This window comes from Poecile atricapillus, chromosome 28, assembly GCF_030490865.1.
Source record: "Poecile atricapillus isolate bPoeAtr1 chromosome 28, bPoeAtr1.hap1, whole genome shotgun sequence".
In the NCBI taxonomy this organism is placed as follows: Eukaryota; Metazoa; Chordata; class Aves; order Passeriformes; family Paridae; genus Poecile; species Poecile atricapillus.
In genome coordinates, this window is record NC_081276.1 from 1476742 (window position 1) to 1495718 (window position 18977).

At 47.4% G+C, this 18977-nt stretch overlaps 1 protein-coding gene and 1 long non-coding RNA gene across 3 annotated transcripts in view; one reads left to right on the plus strand and one right to left on the minus strand.

Annotated features, from left to right (window-relative positions):
* Positions 1-3579: 3579 nt before the first annotated feature.
* Positions 3580-17260, minus strand: LOC131589472 (uncharacterized). The gene is made up of 5 exons (XR_009279749.1): positions 17140-17260; positions 13199-13303; positions 11896-12095; positions 10678-10809; positions 3580-6463 (listed from the first exon to the last, which is right to left on the minus strand). It is a non-coding gene; the product is annotated as an uncharacterized LOC131589472 (long non-coding RNA).
* UPF1 (UPF1 RNA helicase and ATPase) overlaps positions 17048-18977 on the plus strand; it is a 29551-nt gene continuing 27621 nt past the window's right edge. For both annotated transcript variants that reach the window (XM_058858872.1, XM_058858873.1), the window contains exon 1: positions 17048-17323. In XM_058858872.1, coding sequence (XP_058714855.1) covers positions 17099-17323 — 225 coding nt within the window. In that variant the 5' untranslated portion in view covers positions 17048-17098. The remainder of the gene's footprint in view (positions 17324-18977) is intronic.

The window sequence follows — 18977 nt, forward strand, 5'->3', positions numbered from 1 at the left end:
GGGAATAGTGGGAATTTGGGAATTTGGGAATTTGGGAATGGGGAAATAGGGGAATGTGGGAATGCGGTAATGTGGGAATGGGGGAATGTGGGAATTTGGGAATTTGGGAATGGGGAAATAGGGGAATGTGGGAATGCGGTAATGTGGGAATGGGGGAATGGGGGAATTTGGGAATTTGGGAATGTGGGAATGTGGGAATGTGGGAATTTGGGAATGGGGAAATAGGGGAAATAGGGGAATGCGGGAATGCGAGAATTTGGGAATTTGGGAATGTGGGAATGCTGCCAGAGCCACCCAGCTCCCAGCCATTCCCCGGGAATATCCATGGAGCAATCCCAGCCCCCCAGGGTCGCTCCGAGCCCGCAGGAAGCCGCCGCATTTTTTCCTTCACTATTCACGGCGTTTTCCAGCCGGGATAATGAAGGTTCCGAGCTCTGGATGAAGCTCCCTTGGAACAATGAGCTCCTCTTCCTCCAGCAGCCAGCGGGAGCTCAGACACGCGAGGAAACCGGGAATAATTAACTGGAATTGTGCTGGAAAAGCGGGGAAGGCTGAGGGATGTTTTGTCTGGGAGAGATGCAGAGCCATGAAGGCATTGCTGGGAATTGTTGGGACTTTAATATTCAGAATATTCAACTTTTCCCACTAAAAGCCCTTTGGCTGTGCCGTTCCTATTTTTTTTTTTTTTTTTTTGGGAAAGGGATTTTCTCCTGAAAAACACCTCCCAGAGCCATAATGACAATAACACAGATTTACTGCTCCGTGTTCCCAAAACACCCCGGGATGGCAGAGCTTAAAAACAAAAAAACAACTCTTGGAAGCAGCCTGGCTTTTCCCTTTTCCCCTAAACCACAAATCCCAGCGTGCTCACAGCTCCTGAATTTTGGAGTGCAGGGGTGTCCTGGGCTGACTTTATGATCCTGGTATCCCCAAATCATCTGGTTTATGTTATATATTAAGTTTTTATGTTATATATTAAGTTTTTATGTTATATATTAAGTTTTTATGTTATATATTAAGTTTTTATGTTATATATTAAATTCTGCACCTTTAAGACTGGCTCTGAGAGCAAGAGAGGAGGAAGAAGAAGCTGCAGTTTGTGTTAAAAACATCACTCCCACACATCCAGCTCCTGGTGTGGTGTCTGCAGCACGGACAGACAGCAGGACAGAGTTTCTCTCTGGTTTTTAGTTAGTTTTACCCAGCTGAGGCAGAGGAGTTCCCTGGACCTTTGGTTTTTTTCCTTTTTTCTTGGATCTGTACAAGCCTGCTCTGGACTGAACACTGTCCTGGGGTGACTTTATGATCCTGGTATCCCAAAATCATCTGGTTTATGTTATATATGAAGTTTTTATGTTATATATTAAGTTTTTATGTTATATATTAAGTTTTTATGTTATATATTAAGTTCTGCACCTTTAAGACTGGTTTTGAGAGCAAGAGAGGAGGAAGAAGAAGAAGCTGCAGTTTGTGTTAAAGACATCACTCCCACACATCCAGCTCCTGGTGTGGTGTCTGCAGCACGGACAGACAGTAGGACAGAGCTTCTCTCTGGTTTTTAGTTAGTTTTACCCAGCTGAGGCAGAGGAGTTCCCTGGACCTTTGTTTTTCCCTTTTTTTCTTGGATCTGTTCAAGCCTGCTCTGGACTGAACACCCCAGGAGCCAAACCCCAGAGCTCACACCTGTGACCCACCGGGGCCTGGGAACTTTCCAGCACCGAAAGAACTGATAAAAACCTGAGTGAGCCGAGCTACACCACATAAAAAGGACTTTTCTTCCTAGATTTGCCATCCCATCCAACAGCAAGAGGGTTTATTATTTAATATTATTCAATTTCTATTAAATAAACAGCTTTTTCCACTTCTCTCCAAGGATTTTTTTTTCCCTTTCCTGGACCAGTTGGTGGGGAGGGGTCATTTCCCTGGGGAAATCCCCATTTGGAGTTTTCCTCCCTAATTTGCCCTAAACTTGGACAAGGGGTCGGCAGGAAGGGAATGAAGAGGATTTGGCTCCTGGCGGGCAGGACTGGAAGTGCTCCGGGCTCTGAGATCACGGTGGAGGTGGGCAGACAGCACGGCCACGCTTTTACAGCTCTGCGAGCTCTCTGAGGGAGCTTTCAGCTGCCTTTGAACGCATCCCAAGGATTGGGAGCTCCAAAGGAACATCTGGCACTGAGCCCTGGACACGCAGAGCCCTGAAGATGAGGGAGATGGAGCTGCTGGAGCTGCCGGGGGGGGCTGGGGGTGAACAGAAATTCACGTTTTGGAGGGGGAAAAATGGCATTTCTGGGATCCTGAGGGTTTGGTGTCCTCGGGTTGGTGACACCTGGTATGGCTGGGACATCCAGGAAAGCTTGGGGACATCCAGGAAAGCTTGGGGACATCCAGGACAGAGCCTGGGGCATCCAGGACAGTTTGGGGACATCCAGGACAGAGCCTGGGGACATCCAGAAAAGCTTGGGGACATCCAGGAAAGCTTGGGGACATCCAGGACAGTTTGGGGACATCAGAAACAGTTTGGGGACATCCAGAACAGTTTGGGGACATCCAGGAGAGTTTGGGGACATCCAGGACAGAGCCTGGAACATCCAACACAGTTTGGGACATCCAGGACAGAGCCTGGGACATCCAGAACTGGGCTTGGGGACATCCAGGACAGAGCTTGGGGACATCCAGAACAGTTTGGGGACATCAGGAACAGTTTGGGGACATCAGGGACAGTTTGGGGACATCCAGGAAAGCTTGGGGACATCCAGAACAGAGCCTGGGACATCCAGGACACAGTTTGAGACATCCAGGACAGTTTGGGGACATCCAGGACAGAGCCTGGGACATCCAGGACAGAGCTTGGGGACATCAGGGACAGCCTGGGGACATCCAGGACAGCCTGGGGATATCCAGGACAGTTTGGGGACATCCAGGACAGCCTGGGGACATCCAGAACAGAGCTTGGGGACATCCAGAACAGTTTGGGGACATCAGGAACAGTTTGGGGACATCCAGGACAGAGCTTGGGGACATCCAGGACAGAGTTTGGGGACATCCAGGACAGTTTGGGGACATCAGGGACAGCTTGGGGACATCCAGGACAGAGCCTGGGACATCCAGGACAGTTTGGGGACATCAGGGACAGTTTGGGGACATCAGGGACAGTTTGAGGACATCAGGGACAGAGCTTGGGGACATCCAGAACAGTTTGGGGACATCCAGGACAGAGTTTGGGGACATCAGGAACAGCTTGGGGACATCCAGAACAGCTTGGGGACATCAGGGACAGAGTTTGGGGACATCCAGGACAGCTCCTGTCGCTCCATCCCAAGGAGACAATTCCCCCCCGGTAGCAGGGACAGGGAGTGCAGCCAGTTCCAGAGAAAGGGAAATGTTCTGTTTGGAACTGCAATCGTTGTTTTTTCCCAGGGAGCCGAGGAATGATGGATCCCTGGGGATGGAGCTGAGCTCATCTCCAGGGAAAAGCGGGAAAAGCGGGAAAAGCGGGAAAAGCGGGAAAAGCGGGAAAAGCGGGAAAAGCGGGAAAAGCAGGAAAAGCGGGAAAAGCGGGAAAAGCGGGAAAAGCGGGATTCCAGCCTGTCCTGCCCCCCAGGGGTGAAAAGTGGGGAGCTGGGAGCCGCCTTTCCCAGGAATTGTGGAAAAGCTGCCCTTTCCTGGGCATCCCAAGGGAATTCCCGGAGATTTTTCCCCATGCCAGGGATTTTCTTAAGGAAACCTGCCCAGATCTCCTCAACACACAGCAAAAAAACAACTTTTCATTAATTCATTCATCAAAATTAATGCCTCTTCTCCTGCCTTTTCCTCTCACTGACCACAAGGAAACCTGCCCAGATCTCCTGAACACACAGCAAAAAAACAACTATTAATTAATTCATCAATCAAAATTAATTTTGATTTTCCTTCTCCTCTCACTGACCACAAGGAAACCTGCCCAAATCTCCTCAACACACAGCAAAAAAACAACTTTTAATTAATTCATCAATCAAAATTAATTTTGATTTTCCTTCTCCTCTCACTGACCACAACAGGGGCTGGGGTTTCCCCTCCCGATTTTCCTTTTTTTCCATTTAAAAAACCCCTCAGCAAATCCAGCAGGAAGAGATCTGGGATAATTGAACAGCTGGAAAGCAGCAGAGGCAGGGATTGGGTCTTTTCAGGACACCAGTGATCAAAGAAGTACAAATGATTTTGCAGCCAGCTCTTGGCAGGAGACAGAAACCTTTTCCCTGCTGGAAATGAGATTTAAGTTGTAAGAAGAGGAAGAAAGGATCGATCACTTTGTGTTAATTCCCTTTCTCCCAACTGGAAATTCAGAGTGGGACAGAGGAAAAAGCGGGGGGAAATAAATTGGTTATTGAATGTAATATTCTCTGTCTCAGGAAGAGATTAAATTCACTTAAATTCATTTAGATTTGGTTTTAATTGGAGTCATTTAACACTTGTGTGAGGAAAAAGGGTTTTTTTCTTATATGGAAAAATGGGGAGAAAAACCTTTCTGAATTACAGTGAGAATTCTCCAGGATTGGTGGGTTTTTGGTTTTTTTTGCTGTGGAATCAGGAGGTTTGTGAAGAGCACAAAGAAAAGAGGGATAGAGGGAATTTTCCATGATGTCCTTTGAAGTGCTCTCGTTATCCTTAGGCAAAATGAGAATGTTGAATAAGAAAATGGATTTATTATAAAACTCCTCCTCTTCTGGGGGTGCTGGAGCAGAGTTTTTGCTCCATCCTTTTTACCTGTCCCCCCCTTTTCAGCTCCTATTTCATCCCCAGCAAAGCAGAAGGAAATTTCCTTCCCAAAAACTGCTTCTAATTCCTTGGACAGACCCTGGTGTGTCAGTTCCTCACCCTGTGTCCCCTTCCCAGGGATCTCCTGAGCTTTTCCAGAGCTTTTCCAGCAAGGATGGTCCTGGCTGTGACCAGGATGAACCCACAGAGATGCTCTGGGTGTGGGGAAGGACAGGGAGAACTTTGTCTCTCTCCAAAGAAACATTTCCTCCAATAAAAAGATAAATTTCCAAATAAAAAAGAGAGAGGAATTTCCCAGAAATCAAAACCTGGGGAACAGTGGGAAACACTTCCATGCAGGAGAACCTTCTCAGCCTGGAGCTGCAGCTCCATCCTGAAGTTGAATTAACAAATACCAATAAAACCAATTCATTAAAGAGCTTCAAACAAACAGGAAATGGAAATGTGGAAATGCTCATTTCACCCTCTCATGGCTTTTGGGACAACCACTGGCTCCCAAATCCATTTTTTTCCTGGCTGCCACCCCCTCAGCTGCCCTTCTCACACATTTTATTTTGCTCAGCTTTGAGACATTACAGATTCTTGGCCCCATCTGCAAATGGTGCTGCTTTGGACATCCTCGATGAGCTCAGAGGAAAATTCAGCATCATCCAGGCTCTGGGCTTGTTTTGGGGTTTTTTGTCATTTTCAGAGGAATGGAAAAACGGTGTGAGCAGGCTCACAAGGGGTGGGAAGCTCTCCAGAAAGAAGGAGGATGGAGAATGATCCAAACCTCTGGAGTTTTCCAGAAAAATCTCAGCCCCACAAGTCTCCTGGGGATGATCTGGCTCTGGAGAGCGCTGGCAGTGCCTTCTGCTGACCCCACCCAGGGCTGAAAAACAGCCTCAAGGGCAAACCTGCTCTTTTTCCATAATAACCCTCAGGATCGTGGGCTGTGGAGAGATCCAGAGTCAGCCCTTGCTTCATCTCAACTGCTCTTCCCACCCAAAAATTGCAAGGGCACATATTTGGCCTGATTGCCACGATCCCAGATTCCTTTAATTTGAATTCCAGATGGAAATCAGATCAATCCTCTGCGTTTCTGCAGCGTTCCCTCCAGAAAATTCCAACTCCTTTTGGCCAGCACGGGGTCAGGTTCTTCCCTGCACTTCCCCTGGAGCCAGAGCACGTTGGGTGTGACATCAAGAGCTGCAGAAATACCCACCAGGAGAGACAATTCCAAGAGCTCTCCCTAAATTCCAGCTGCCTCCTGGACATCTTTGCAGCTTTGGAGAGTTTTCTGCACAAGCCATTCCGGCCTCCAGCGCTTCTTCCAGGAAAAGCTCACACAATTCCAGGAACCCCACGCCTCAGGTGGAGAAATGGGAATGACAAAAGCAAATTTTCTGCTGGCAGGGTTGAGCGTCCCGGACACAAAAGGTGCTGAGAGGGCCGAGATTTCCCAAGGAAATCAAATATCCAGGCATGGCTGGGAGAGGGGAACTTCTGGAAAAGAGGAATGAACAAGCTCAAGCCTGTAGACTCAGCAAAATCTGATCTCACAGCCTGAGCTCATTCCTGGCTCCCATCACAGCGGGAAGAGAAGTTGTTCCTGGGGAGATCCAAGTCCTAAATCTCCTCCTAAAACAGGAGCTTTTTGTCATTTCCAGCTGCAGGTGCCCCTGCCTCTGCTCGCTTTGTTGGGATTTTTCCCCAGCTGAGGTTTGTGCTGGAACAGGGAACACAAAAAAAAGGACAAAATGTGTGAGGTTTTATCCAAGGCTCAGATTTTTATGGCCAAATTGTGGGAATTGGTTTAAAACTCCAGGGAAAGGGCTGATCCCACAGCTGGGCCTGAGGGTGATCCTGCACTTCAGCCCATGGGGAGAAACCCCACAAAGCCATTTCTAGATGGAATTTTTGATGTCTAGATCCACTGGAACAACGTTCCTTGGTTGTTTCAGCCTTTTGGCCTCCTCAGGAGAGGAGGTGGATGCAGATTTTGGCTGGATTTGGGTTAAATCCCGGGAGAGGAGCTCAGGATCACTCTGGGATCGCAGTCTGGGGTCACCACAATCCTTCACCAGCTCCCCCAAGATTTGGTTTCTGACCCCCAGACAGAAGAGTGAAAACCCTGCCCAAGGTTTTAACATCTTCCTCCGCTTCCATGGAACCCTCAGGCTCACAGAAAATTCCAGGCTTTTTATCCCCCTTTCCTCAGGGTTATTCTGATTTGCTTTTCCATCCTGACTTTCCATTTTGCTGCAGTTCCTCCCCAGCCTGGCTCCTCTTGCCCAAACTCGAACATTATTTTTCAGCTGAAATGACATCATGGCTGAAGTGCTGCTTAAAATTATTGCTCTCCAGACCTCCCTCACATCCCCTTTTGCAATCCCCTCTTCTTCTCTCATCTGGAGCCAGGAAGGGTGGCCTAAAACTGGAATGTCTTGTCCACATCCACCCCAGGACTTTTCGCTCTGCCCCCATCCTATAGCCAAAATTAAAAAAAAAAAAAAAAAATCCAACTGAACATTTCAATTTTTTTAATAACATTTGCTAACAACCCCATAAAAACAATCCTGTTTTGGGCCCTCTCCACATGACATCAGGCTGATGGATTTCTGGAGCAGGCTCCAGAAGCCATTTACAAACTTGTGTTTGCTCTTCAATCCAGGCTGGCCGTGCTGTTTTTAGCACAAGCAGCCCCAGGTCAGAGTTTCCAGACTCCTCCTGGGTTTGCTGTGCTGCCACAGGCCTCACTCAGAACCCAGGAATTCCATCCCAGCACCTGTGGCCGCCTCTGGAATGGGAATGAATAAGTTTTTGTTCTTAATAAGCTTTTGATTTCTGTAAAAATGTTGTTTCCTATATGTATACATATGCATGTGTTTTACTTTGATGGTTTTTCATTGTCAGAACAAGACAGCAGATGTTTTACCTTTGTTTACAAGAGAGGGGGAGGAAACAGAGGTTGTGGTTCAGAATCATGGAAACACGATGGATGTATTTTAGATTTTGGAAAAAACATAAAAATTGTGTATCTTTTACAAATAATCCTTGAACAGTCCTTTTTAAACAAGTCTTTCACTAAGCCAGCTCCATCAATTACCAGGCATTCTTCTAACAGTACCCAAGCAAAGCTGAGAGAGAATTCTTTGGTCAAAGGTTTAGAAGCAAGGAGATTAAAAAGTCATTTAAATTAATAATTAAATAAATTAAATTAATAATTTGGAGGAAAGTGTTTGTGTATTCACAGGTTCAAAATAGAAGTGACTTCCTAACGGACCCTGCTGGTGATTCTGGAGGGAACAGCGTGGAAAATCTCCTTATCTCTGAATTCCTGTGGCTTTTCCAGGCTCTTCCCGGGGGTTATTCCCTTTCCTGATGGGAACACACACAGAGGAGCCCAGAGCAGCCAGGGAGAGCAGCCAGGGAAGGTCCTGAGGTGTTTCCATCACGATCTGAGGCTGTGACAGGACCCAGCAGCACTTTGGGGTGGGAGGATCCTTCCCATGGAACCACATGGGAGAAGGGAAAAGGGAAAAATCCTCGGCAAAGATATTTCCTCCAAAGGGAAATTTGAATTTCATCCAAAGGATGTTCCTCCTGAGCATGGGTGGGATGAGGGGGAGAGCAGAGTTTAAGGATCTCTCTGTTTGAGGGTGTTGGAGCCATGGTGGAATGGGAATGTTCCCCTTTGGGAATGTGGGAAAATCCAGGAGCCCACAGCCCCCTTGATCTCGCCCCAGGCTCTCTGATGACATTCCTGGGTTTGTTCCCAAGGAACTCCTGACTTCTGGGAAGGCCTCACAAAATCACACTGGGACCATTCACTGGGCCTGAGGGCAGCCCTGGCTGGGCTCCTCCTGAAATCCACAAAATTCTGCAAGGAAAACATTCCTTGCCCTTCCTAAAACCATCCCCCAGGACGTGACAAACACAGCTCCTCGAGAGATGGCAAAACAACTGCAACACCCAAAGCTTCTGGGTTCCCCCGGTTCTGTTTGATTTTTATTCAAGAATAAATGAAAAAGAAGCCAAAGCTTTTGGGTTCCCCTGGTTCTGTTTGATTTTTATTCAAGAATAAACGAAAAAGAACCCAAAGCTTTTGGGTTCCCCCTGGTTCTGTTTGATTTTTATTCAAGAATAAATGAAAAAGAACCCAAAGCTTTTGGGTTCCCCTGGTTCTGTTTGATTTTTATTCAAGAATAAACGAAAAAGAACCCAAAGCTTTTGGGTTCCCCTGGTTCTGTTTGATTTTTATTCAAGAATAAATGAAAAAGAACCCAAAGCTTTTGGGTTCCCCCGGTTCTGTTTGATTTTTATTCAAGAATAAATGAAAAAGAACCCAAAGCTTTTGGGTTCCCCTGGATCTGTTTGATTTTTATTCAAGAATAAACGAAAAAGAACCCAAAGCTTTTGGGTTCCCCTGGTTCTGTTTGATTTTTATTCAAGAATAAACGAAAAAGAACCCAAAGCTCGATGAAAACATCACCAGCTTTTCCTCCAGCAGTGGAGCATAAATGACTTTTACACTCCTTGTTTTCCAAACTCAGAGTATTTGTAAGGAAAAGATAAGGCCAAGCTGGCAAATTTAACATCAAAAGGGACTGAAAATGAAAATTCTTCAGGGATGGAGGGGAGAAAATGGAATTTTCCCGTTTTCTGGGTGTTTTTGGGTGAGGGTGTTTGGTCCTGGAGCCCTCCTGGAGGTCCTGGTGTGGCCAAACTCACCTTGCAGGTGTTGGGACACTCAGCCAGACCCCAATTATCCATTCCTTCCATTATTTCATCATTAAGAGCCCAATTAAGATTTCTCCCCCAGCAGGAAAGAAGGATTTCCTTGGGAGGATTTCTTTTCTCTGCAGGGAATTTAAATGTGTTATTCCCTTACACCAAAAGCATGGAAAAAGCCAGGGTGGGACTCCAAAATTCCTGATTTTTTAAGTGATTTTTATTTTTCCTTTGAAACCTCAGGTTTAACCCTGGGTGCTCTGCCTGCCCCAAGATGAAAAACCAAACTTAAAAAAAAAAATAAAAATTAAATCTCAATCCCATACTAAAAACCTGCATCAGCAACAACCTGAGGAGGAATCAGCTGATTTCACCACAACAAAAACCTGCTGGAAATCCACACATTCCCAAATTTCCAAGGGATAACCTGAAAATTCCCTGTTTTTCCTCTCTTTTTGGGGAGGATCAGCAGCTCCACACAGACATCCCAGCCCCGTGGGAAGCCTGGATTTTCCATTACTCCACAATCACCTCCATCTGCCCAGGAAAGCTGCCAGGAATCCCAACAAACACTTTGGAGCCCATCAAGAGCTTCAAATTTTGTTTTTAAGCTCAGCTCCAACAACATCTGCTTTGGAGAAATCTCATTTTTATTTTTATTTTGTTCCCCAAGAGCTGTCGATGCCCCTTTGGAAATTGAGGATTTTGAAGAGCTCTGCTCCTTGCAGGGGTAGATTTAACAGGGAGCAGATCCTCCCAAAGATCTCCTTCAATAAATCCAGGAATTCCAGAGGTTTTCCCCTTGGATTTTAGGAAAATCTTGTCTTTTTCCAGTGAGTTTTAACTCCACATGGTGATTCTGCAGCTAAAAACCTACAAGTTCTGTCCATAAAAAGCTTTTTTTTCCCTACATTAATTCCTTGAGTCCAGATCCAGTTTCAGCTCTTTCCAAGGAAAGGGAGTTTAAACACATTTTTGGAGGGAAGGATTTCAAGTTTCCTGCTGAAACACAGAATTTTGAATCCTTAATTTATATATTAAATTCCAATCTATTGGAATTTTTATCTTTTGATTTTTATTTTATTTATTTTTAGTGCCCATTTGGAGCTGGTTTGGAGCACCAAGTTTCATTTCCTGCTTTTCATCTCCTGCTGTTTTCTTTTATTTTCTGTTCTCTTTTATTATCTGTTATCTTTTAATGTCACTCACCATCCTTAATTTCTAAGAACTTTCTTCATTCCAAATCCCTGGATTTTGGCCCAAAATCTTCTCCTCCTTTTCCTTCATGGAGTTGCATCCTCGTGACTTGCTCTGGGAATATTTCTATGCCCACAATTAAACCTGCAGGTAAATCAGAATTAATCAGATTTATCACAATTTGCTGAAGGATAAAAGCAAAAAGAATCATGAGGAAAAACCCTTTTCTGTGAATTTTTTCCACTGAAATCAGAGCTGGGTTTGCATTTCTTGTTGCACTAAAATTTCTGGCACCTTAAAGAAATTCTTACATTTATTTAATAACGTTTTTTTTTGGAGATGTTTTTAGCTTGTGAAAACATTCTGGGCATTAAAGGGTTTGGTAAAAAAAAATATAAAAAATAAATAGCAAAATATTAAATTATAAAAAATATAGAAATAAATAGAAAAATACAATAATATAAAAATTAAAAATATAGAAATATAACAGTATAAAAGTACAAATAGTTATATAAATATATTTTTATATAAATATATTTTTATATAAATATATAGAAATATTAAAATGACCACTCAGTGTCCCAGCACTCAATGCACTTTTCAATGGGATGTTAAAATGATGTCACAGAAACGTAAGACTGAAGTTGATAAAGTTATAATTTTTTAAAAATAAGGTTTTTTCCCTCCCATTTTTCTTTTTCCCAGCATTTTTATCCCAATCCCAGCCTGCCCAGCCAGGGCTGGAAGTGAAGCTTTGCTGACATTTAGGATGAATCCACTGCAGATCCCTAAAAATCCACTCTGCATTAATTCCAGTCCAGGGCAATTCAAGACTGGGATTTTTTAATTCCACAGGAGCCCACGAAATATTCAATATTTACTTCAGGGTGTTTTTATGGGGCCTTTGCTCCATGCAGGAATTTTATGGGATCTGGGACTTCCTGGCATTTCCATCATCAGCTGTTAATTAATGACAATTCCCTGGGAATAAACAGAAATATCTCCCCATCCTCCACAAACCAAAATTCACTGGGAATAAACAAAAATACCTCCCCCAAACCCACAAAATCCTGCGGGATTTGTTGCTCCAGGAGCTCGGGATGGAACAAAATCCCAGCCAGCTCAACCTCTCCCTGTCCTGACATTCTAAAGGGAAAAAGCTGATGGAAAATGAGGAAATTCTGGGGGGAAACAACCCATTTTTAGCTATTTCATTTCTTAACCCATTACCTGTGAAGATTTTTTAGGATTTTATGGGATGGAGGGAGCTGTAGGAACGCTGTGATCCCGGAAATTCCCAAACAAAAGGGAAATGTGTTGCTCTGAGCCCACCTCGAGCTGTTCCTTGGATTGTTTCTTTCTTTCCCAGCTCCTTTAGCTTTCCTTCTGTGTCCCTCTCGTGGTAACTCAGCAGAAATGGCCCAGCTGCGCTGGAAAAATTAATTCCCAATTTTTTTTCCCCTCCGTGGATTTAAAAAAAAAAAATTAATAATAATAATAAAAATTATTTTATTGGAATTTTGTCAGCATCAGAGATTATTTTTTTTTTTATAATTTTAAAAAATTTGTTTAAATTTATTTTTAAAAAACGGATTTTTTTTGTTGTTCTTTCATTTATTGGTATTCAGGTCTGGTGAAATAAGTAAAATTTTAAGGGATTTTAGTTTAGGATTTGTTTTAAGGCAAAATGGAAGAAAAAGGCAAAAACCAGAGGTAGATAGAAAATGAAGAAAATGAGAATTTGGATGAAATTCTTTGTTATAAAAGGCACTGGAACAGATGGGTGTGGATTCCCCATCCCTGGAATTGTCCAAGGACAGCTTGGATGGGGTTGGAACCACCTGGGATAGTGGGAATTGTCCCTGCCCATGGGAATGGATGGGATTCGAGGTCCTTCTAACCCAAACCACCCTAAAATTCCACCTAAAAATGATTTTTAAACACTCTGAGCTCCAGGAGCATTAAACCAAAATAAAATAAATAAATTTTAAATAAATATTTTTATTTTCATATTTAATATTAATGTTTAACTACAAATTTTTAAATTAATAAATAAAAATTTAATTAAAAAAACAGAGCGGGGGGGGGGGAATAAAGTGATTAATTTGCTTAATGAACGGGGCTCATTTATTGCTCTGGGTGGGAGCTTCCCTCCCCACCTGATCCCTGCTCCACCCTCACATCCCCCTAACCAGAATTGTTTCATCCCAGGATAAAAATATCCCGTTTTTCCCCCCGTTTTGGCCAGGCCGGGCTCCATTGGCTGTGCCCCCCTCACGTCACGGAGCCATTCCAGCCTTATCTCCATGGCTGGGAATTCCTGGAGACCAATCCAATCCCTGCCTTCCCCTCAGAGCCCCGAGAGGAGGAGGAGGAGGAGGAGGAGGATGCCAGCAAATCCCAGAGCTGCAGGGCTTTGGAATTCAAATCAGGTTCAAGGAAAGGCCTCTCCTTATTCCCAGGGCTGGGATTTCTCCCAGCACTTCCAACTGCTCTGGTTTGTCACTCCTCACCAGCACCTGGGGATAATCACCTGCACGTTTTCACCTCCTGGAAGCAGAAAACGTCGTTTGAAATATGAATTCACTCGCATTTCTCCTCTTCTTGTGGTTCTGGCCCGTGAATTCCAGCTTCTGATCTGCAGGGAAATGGGAAACTCAGCACTGTTTGCAGGGAATTGTGCCAGCTTGTGCCTTTTTCAATTCCATATTGGCTGCACAGTCGAGCCCAGTGAGTCACGGCGCCTTCCCTCTGCAGCAGCCTGGATTTGAGGGAGAAAACTTGCACAAAACACACAAAAAAATCCAGTCTGAGAGCTCTGGAGCCTGGGTGTGGATCCATTTTATCCTTAAAAGTCACCCCCAGAGCTCCCAGCTGCAGTGGAGCAGAATTACCCCGAAATTCAAATGCCTCTGCTCTGCGTTGGTATAAAGAGAATTTCAGCGTCCAGTTCAAACACAGCACCAGTAACAACCAGTTTGGTTCCTCCAGCTGCTTTTCCAGCTCCTTCTGGGGGATCTGCAGCTTCAGCACCTCAGACAGCAGCAGCAAAGTGTCCCCAACGCCACCCTCGGGGACAAATCCACCTCCTGCTGGCACAGGAGGGAGTTTTCCACACTCATCCATAAAGACACCGTTATTCCCTGAGCTGTGGACCCGGCAGAGCAGCAGAACTTTGATCCCTTTCCAAGACTTTTGAGGATTCTGTCAAGCAGCCAAATGTTTGGAGTGTGTTGTGTTTATTAATAAATAAAAGTGTTCGCAGCAAGCAGCCACCTGGCTTTGTAGTTTTTTTTTTTTTCCTCCCCTCCGGTTCCACTTTCATCCTCAAATGTTATTTCACGCTTTCTCCCCGTTACGCTTTGGTCTGAACAGTTTATTCTATTCAAAAGCTTAAAAATAAGATTAGTTCACTCTCTCTGCAGAAGTGGTGACTCCTGTGTTCTCTGGACTTCGTTTTTTCCCCTCCTTTTGCTGCACAATATTCTCAGGACAAGGATGTTTTCCAATCTCCATCTTTTCACCCCACCAGCTGCAGATCTGGTCCATGTTGTTTCAGGTAAGGCTTTATCCTACGCCAAAGCAAGAATATAAAATCAAAGTTATTTATAAGAGAAGATACACATTTGCATCTTAAGGTGTCAGGGAAGAGGGAGTGAATATCCAGCCTTTCCCAACACACAGAAGTTCTCTAAAAGGGAATTTATTGTGAGCTGATGGAATGGAATGAGGGTAAACCCTAAGTTTTTTGTTTATTTAAAGGTAGAAATGTGGTGCTCCCTTCTCTGCACAACCCTGACCTCAGAAAATCCCCAGTCCAGCATGCTCAGAGCAGCTCAGCTCTCCCTCAGGGCTATTACAGGTGTAACAGGAATTACAGCTGGAGCAGGTATTACTGTAATTCCCAACCCTTAATTCCCACTTAACCCCCCGTGTCCCTCCTGTCACTTCCAACAGGAACAGGCAGAGCTGGCAGCTCATGGTGGGCACAGGGCATGGAGTGACCCCATTGTCACCACAGGGTCACCCAACACAGACCCCATCCCCTCACAAGTGTCCAGAGCCACCACATCTCCCTCAGAGTGACCTGTCCACCACCACATCTCCCTCAGAGTGACCTGTCCACCATTCCATCCCCTCAGAGTGATCTGTCCACCATTCCATCCCCTCACAAGTGTCCAGAGGCACCACATCTCCCTCAGAGTGACCTGTCCACCACCACATCCCCTCAGAGTGACCTGTCCACCATTCCATCCCCTCAGAGTGACCTGTCCACCACTCCATCCCCTCAGAGTGACCTGTCCACCACCTCAGCCCCTCAGAGTGACCTGTCCACCATTCCATCCCCTCAGAGTGACCTGTCCATCACTCCATCCCCTCAGCGTGACCTGTCCATCACTCCATCCCCTCAGAGTGACCTGTCCACCACCACATCCCCTCAGAGTGACCTGTCCACCACCACATCCCCTCAGAGTGACCTGTCCACCACCACATCCCCTCAGAGTGACCTGTCCACCACTCCATCCCCTCAGAGTGACCTGTCCACCACCACATCCCCTCAGAGTGACCTGTCCACCATTCCATCCCCTCAGAGTGACCTGTCCACCACTCCATCCCCTCACAAATGTCCAGAGCCACATCCCCTCAGAGTGACCTGTCCACCATTCCATCCCCTCAGAGTGACCTGTCCACCACCTCAGCCCCTCAGAGTGACCTGTCCACCATTCCATCCCCTCAGAGTGACCTGTCCACCATTCCATCCCCTCAGTGACCTGTCCACCACCACATCTCCCTCAGAGTGACCTGTCCACCACTCCATCCCCTCAGAGTGACCTGTCCACCATTCCATCCCCTCAGAGTGACCTGTCCACCACTCCATCCCCTCAGAGTGACCTGTCCACCACTCCATCCCCTCAGAGTGACCTGTCCACCATTCCATCCCCTCAGAGTGACCTGTCCACCATTCCATCCCCTCAGAGTGACCTGTCCATCACTCCATCCCCCTCAGAGTGACCTGTCCACCACCTCAGCCCCTCACAAGGGTCCAGAGTCACCACATTCCCCTCAGAGTGACCTGTCCACCCCTCCATCCCCTCACAAGGGTCCAGAGTCACCACATTCCCCTCAGAGTGACCTCTCCACCACTCCATCCCCTCACAAGTGTCCAGAGCCACCACATCCCCTCAGAGTGACCTGTCCACCACCTCAGCCCCTCACAAGGGTCCAGAGTCACCACATTCCCCTCAGAGTGACCTGTCCACCACCTCAGCCCCTCACAAGGGTCCAGAGTCACCACATTCCCCTCAGAGTGACCTGTCCACCCCTCCATCCCCTCACAAGTGTCCAGAGCCACCACATCCCCTCAGAGTGACCTGTCCATCACTCCATCCCCCTCAGAGTGACCTGTCCACCATTCCATCCCCTCACAAGGGTCCAGCACCATCACATACATCCCAGTGACCTCTCCACAACCTCAGCCCCCAGAGCCCCCGCCCCTCATCTCGATGTCCCATTGGCTGCCACAGCCGTCACTCAGAGCCAGACCTCGCCCATCACGTAACCTCAAAACCCATTGGCTGCCAGATCCGTCCCTAAGAGATAAACCCCGCCTACCGCCATTCGCATAAACGTATGCGCACCCCGCCCTCTCGCCCCCATTGGCTGCTTCACCTGTCACTCAGAATCAGAACCGCCCCTCCCCGTGTGTGTTTGAGCGCATCCCCTCTCTCCAGGCGGCTCTGGACACCCCCGAGGCCCCTCTTAACCCTTATCTCGATAGCCCATTGGCCGCCACACCCATCACTCATGGCCAAACCCCGTCCCTTCCCACCGCGTGCAGTCGGGCGGGCGGGGCGCGTACCCCCCTTTTCCTTTCCCCTCACCTCAAAACTCCCATTGGCTGCCGCACGCGTCACTCAGAGCCAAACCCCTCCCTCTCCCGCCCTCATGAGGGCTGCTGTGGGGGGGAGCAGGGCGCCCCCCAGCGGCCGCGCCGGGCTCTCGTACGTGCCGCGTGTGCGTCACCCCCCCCCCCCCCGCCCCCCCCGCGCGCCGTCCCCTCCCGCGCGCGCGCGCTGCCGTCGGCGCGTCCCCCGCGCGCGCTCCGCGTCACCGCTCACGGGCCTGGCGCGCGGCGGCCGCGGCCGGACGGACGCTCGGACCCGGCCGGACGCTCGGACGCGGCCCCGCTCCTCTCCTTTCTCCCGCCCGTTGGCTCCGGCGCCGCCCGGCGAGCCGGCCCGAGCGCGGCGGCGGCGGCGGCGGGTTCGTTTTTGTGTGTGGGGGGGGCGCGCGGCCTGGTGCGCGCGGCGGATCCCGCCGCTCGCGTAGCGCGGCCGCCCGGGCTCGCTGAGGGGGAGGCCCGGGTTAGGAGGAGCGGGGTGGGGGGGGGGGTGGGCGGCGAAGGCTCCCGGCGAGAGGAAACGCCGCCGCCATGAGCGTGGAGGCGTACGGCCCCAGCTCGCAGACCCTCACCTTCCTGGACACCGAGGAGGCCGAGCTGCTCGGCGCGGACACACAGGGCTCCGAGTTCGAGTTCACCGACTTCACCCTCCCCAGCCAGACCCAGACACCGCCCGGGCCGGGCCAGGCGGGGCCGGCACAGGGCCAGGGGCCGCCGGGAGCGGGGCAGGGAGCTCCGGGCCCGCTGGAAGCGCAGGTGAGGGGGTCGTGAGGCGGTGGAGGAGCGGGGGCTCCGGAAGGGGCGGGCGGGGAGCGGGAGCCGCGTGTGGAGCAGCCCCGGGAGGCGGAATCGGAGCGAGTTGTTGAGGGGAGGAAACTTGGCGGCCGGCAAGTCGCGATAGTTGTGTCGTTGGCGATAGGGAGGCGAAAAAAACCAGCGGGGCTGGGTGTCAGTTCAGGTTCCTTCTCCTTAAAACAAACCCGGGTTTTGGGTGGTGCTTGGTTATCGAAAGTTGGGCGCTGAGGAAATTCGGCTTTTTTTTCTTTTTTTTTTTTTTACTTCCTGTTGCTAAAATACGCTTCAATTTCTTCTCGTTATTACCATGAATATTAATGTTTTATTTTGATTTCCACTTTTTTTTTTTTTTTTTTGCTGCACGGTTGTTGGGCTGGTTTGTTTGGGGGTTGTATGGCAGGGACAGGCCTGAGATGAGTTCTGAGCTCTGCTTCCTCGTGGCTTTAACACAGATTTTAGTTCTGTTTCTTTTTAGTATCGCACTTGACGGTTGGTACCTAAAAGACAATGAAATTGTATTCATTTAGCGATTCACAGCTCGTAGGCAGGGGGAGAAATTAGGATTACAGCTCGAAAGAGGTGAAGATAACAATCTCCGTAGTAAACAACAAAAACACCGAAGAACTCTCCCGTATTTTTTAAAAAGCCACGCTTTTCTCCAGTTGAGAGATCATGGAATGTTCAGTTTCCTCACAGACTCCTGAAATCCCATTATTAACCATTAAACGCTTGCACATCACCCACGTGTTAAGGGATGAGTTTAAAGAGGAGATGAGAGCTTTAGGTGAGTTTTTATCCCCAAACCAAACATCCTGGACCTGTTTTTTTGTCCTTTTATTTGCAAAACCTGCCCCAGCTGGGTCTGTGAGTGCAGCAGAGTGGAACAGGGAGCACATCCAGCTCCACAGGTGTGCAGGGCAGGACTGAGGGAGGATTTTCCCTGTCCTGGGGGTTTCTCCCAGCACAAATTAAATCAGTTTTTATGCCTGAAAGTGCTCAGTGGCAGCAGGGACTGTGTTTGTAAGGCAGAGAGCTCAGAGCTGTTGGGTTATTTTCTATTTATTTGCAGCTTTTGGATTTGGTAGAATTGATCCAATTTGGGCATTGAGAGATCAGAATTATTTTCTACCAGTAGTAAAACCTCTGTGTACTATACATTCCATATATTATCCAGACTATACATTAAAAAGAGAATTTTAATCACATTTAATTTCAAACCTTTGATGGGTTGTGATCACTCCAGAGCTCCCAGTAGAGAATTTGTGGCCAAGAAGAAGAAAAACCACCCCAAAATCAGCCTCATAAGCTGAAAGTCCAGACAAGAGGATTATTAATTGGCCTTTTTTTTTTGTCTAAACATGTTTGAAAAACCTTTGAAGTCAAAATTAAAAAAATAATACAAGCTCTGGAGAGCACCTTCAGGTACTGGTTTTGTCTCCTGGCTAAAAGGAAGGGATTTAATGTAGATTTTTTTTTTTAAATCAGGGTGGTTTTAGTTTTCTGCAAACTTTTGTGGTTATCCTGGTGCTCATTTTGATGTTAGAAATGTCATTTTTGGGGAGGAACTCTCAGAGGTGGAACAGGCCCCGTTTCCTCCTGGGTGAAGTTGAACAAA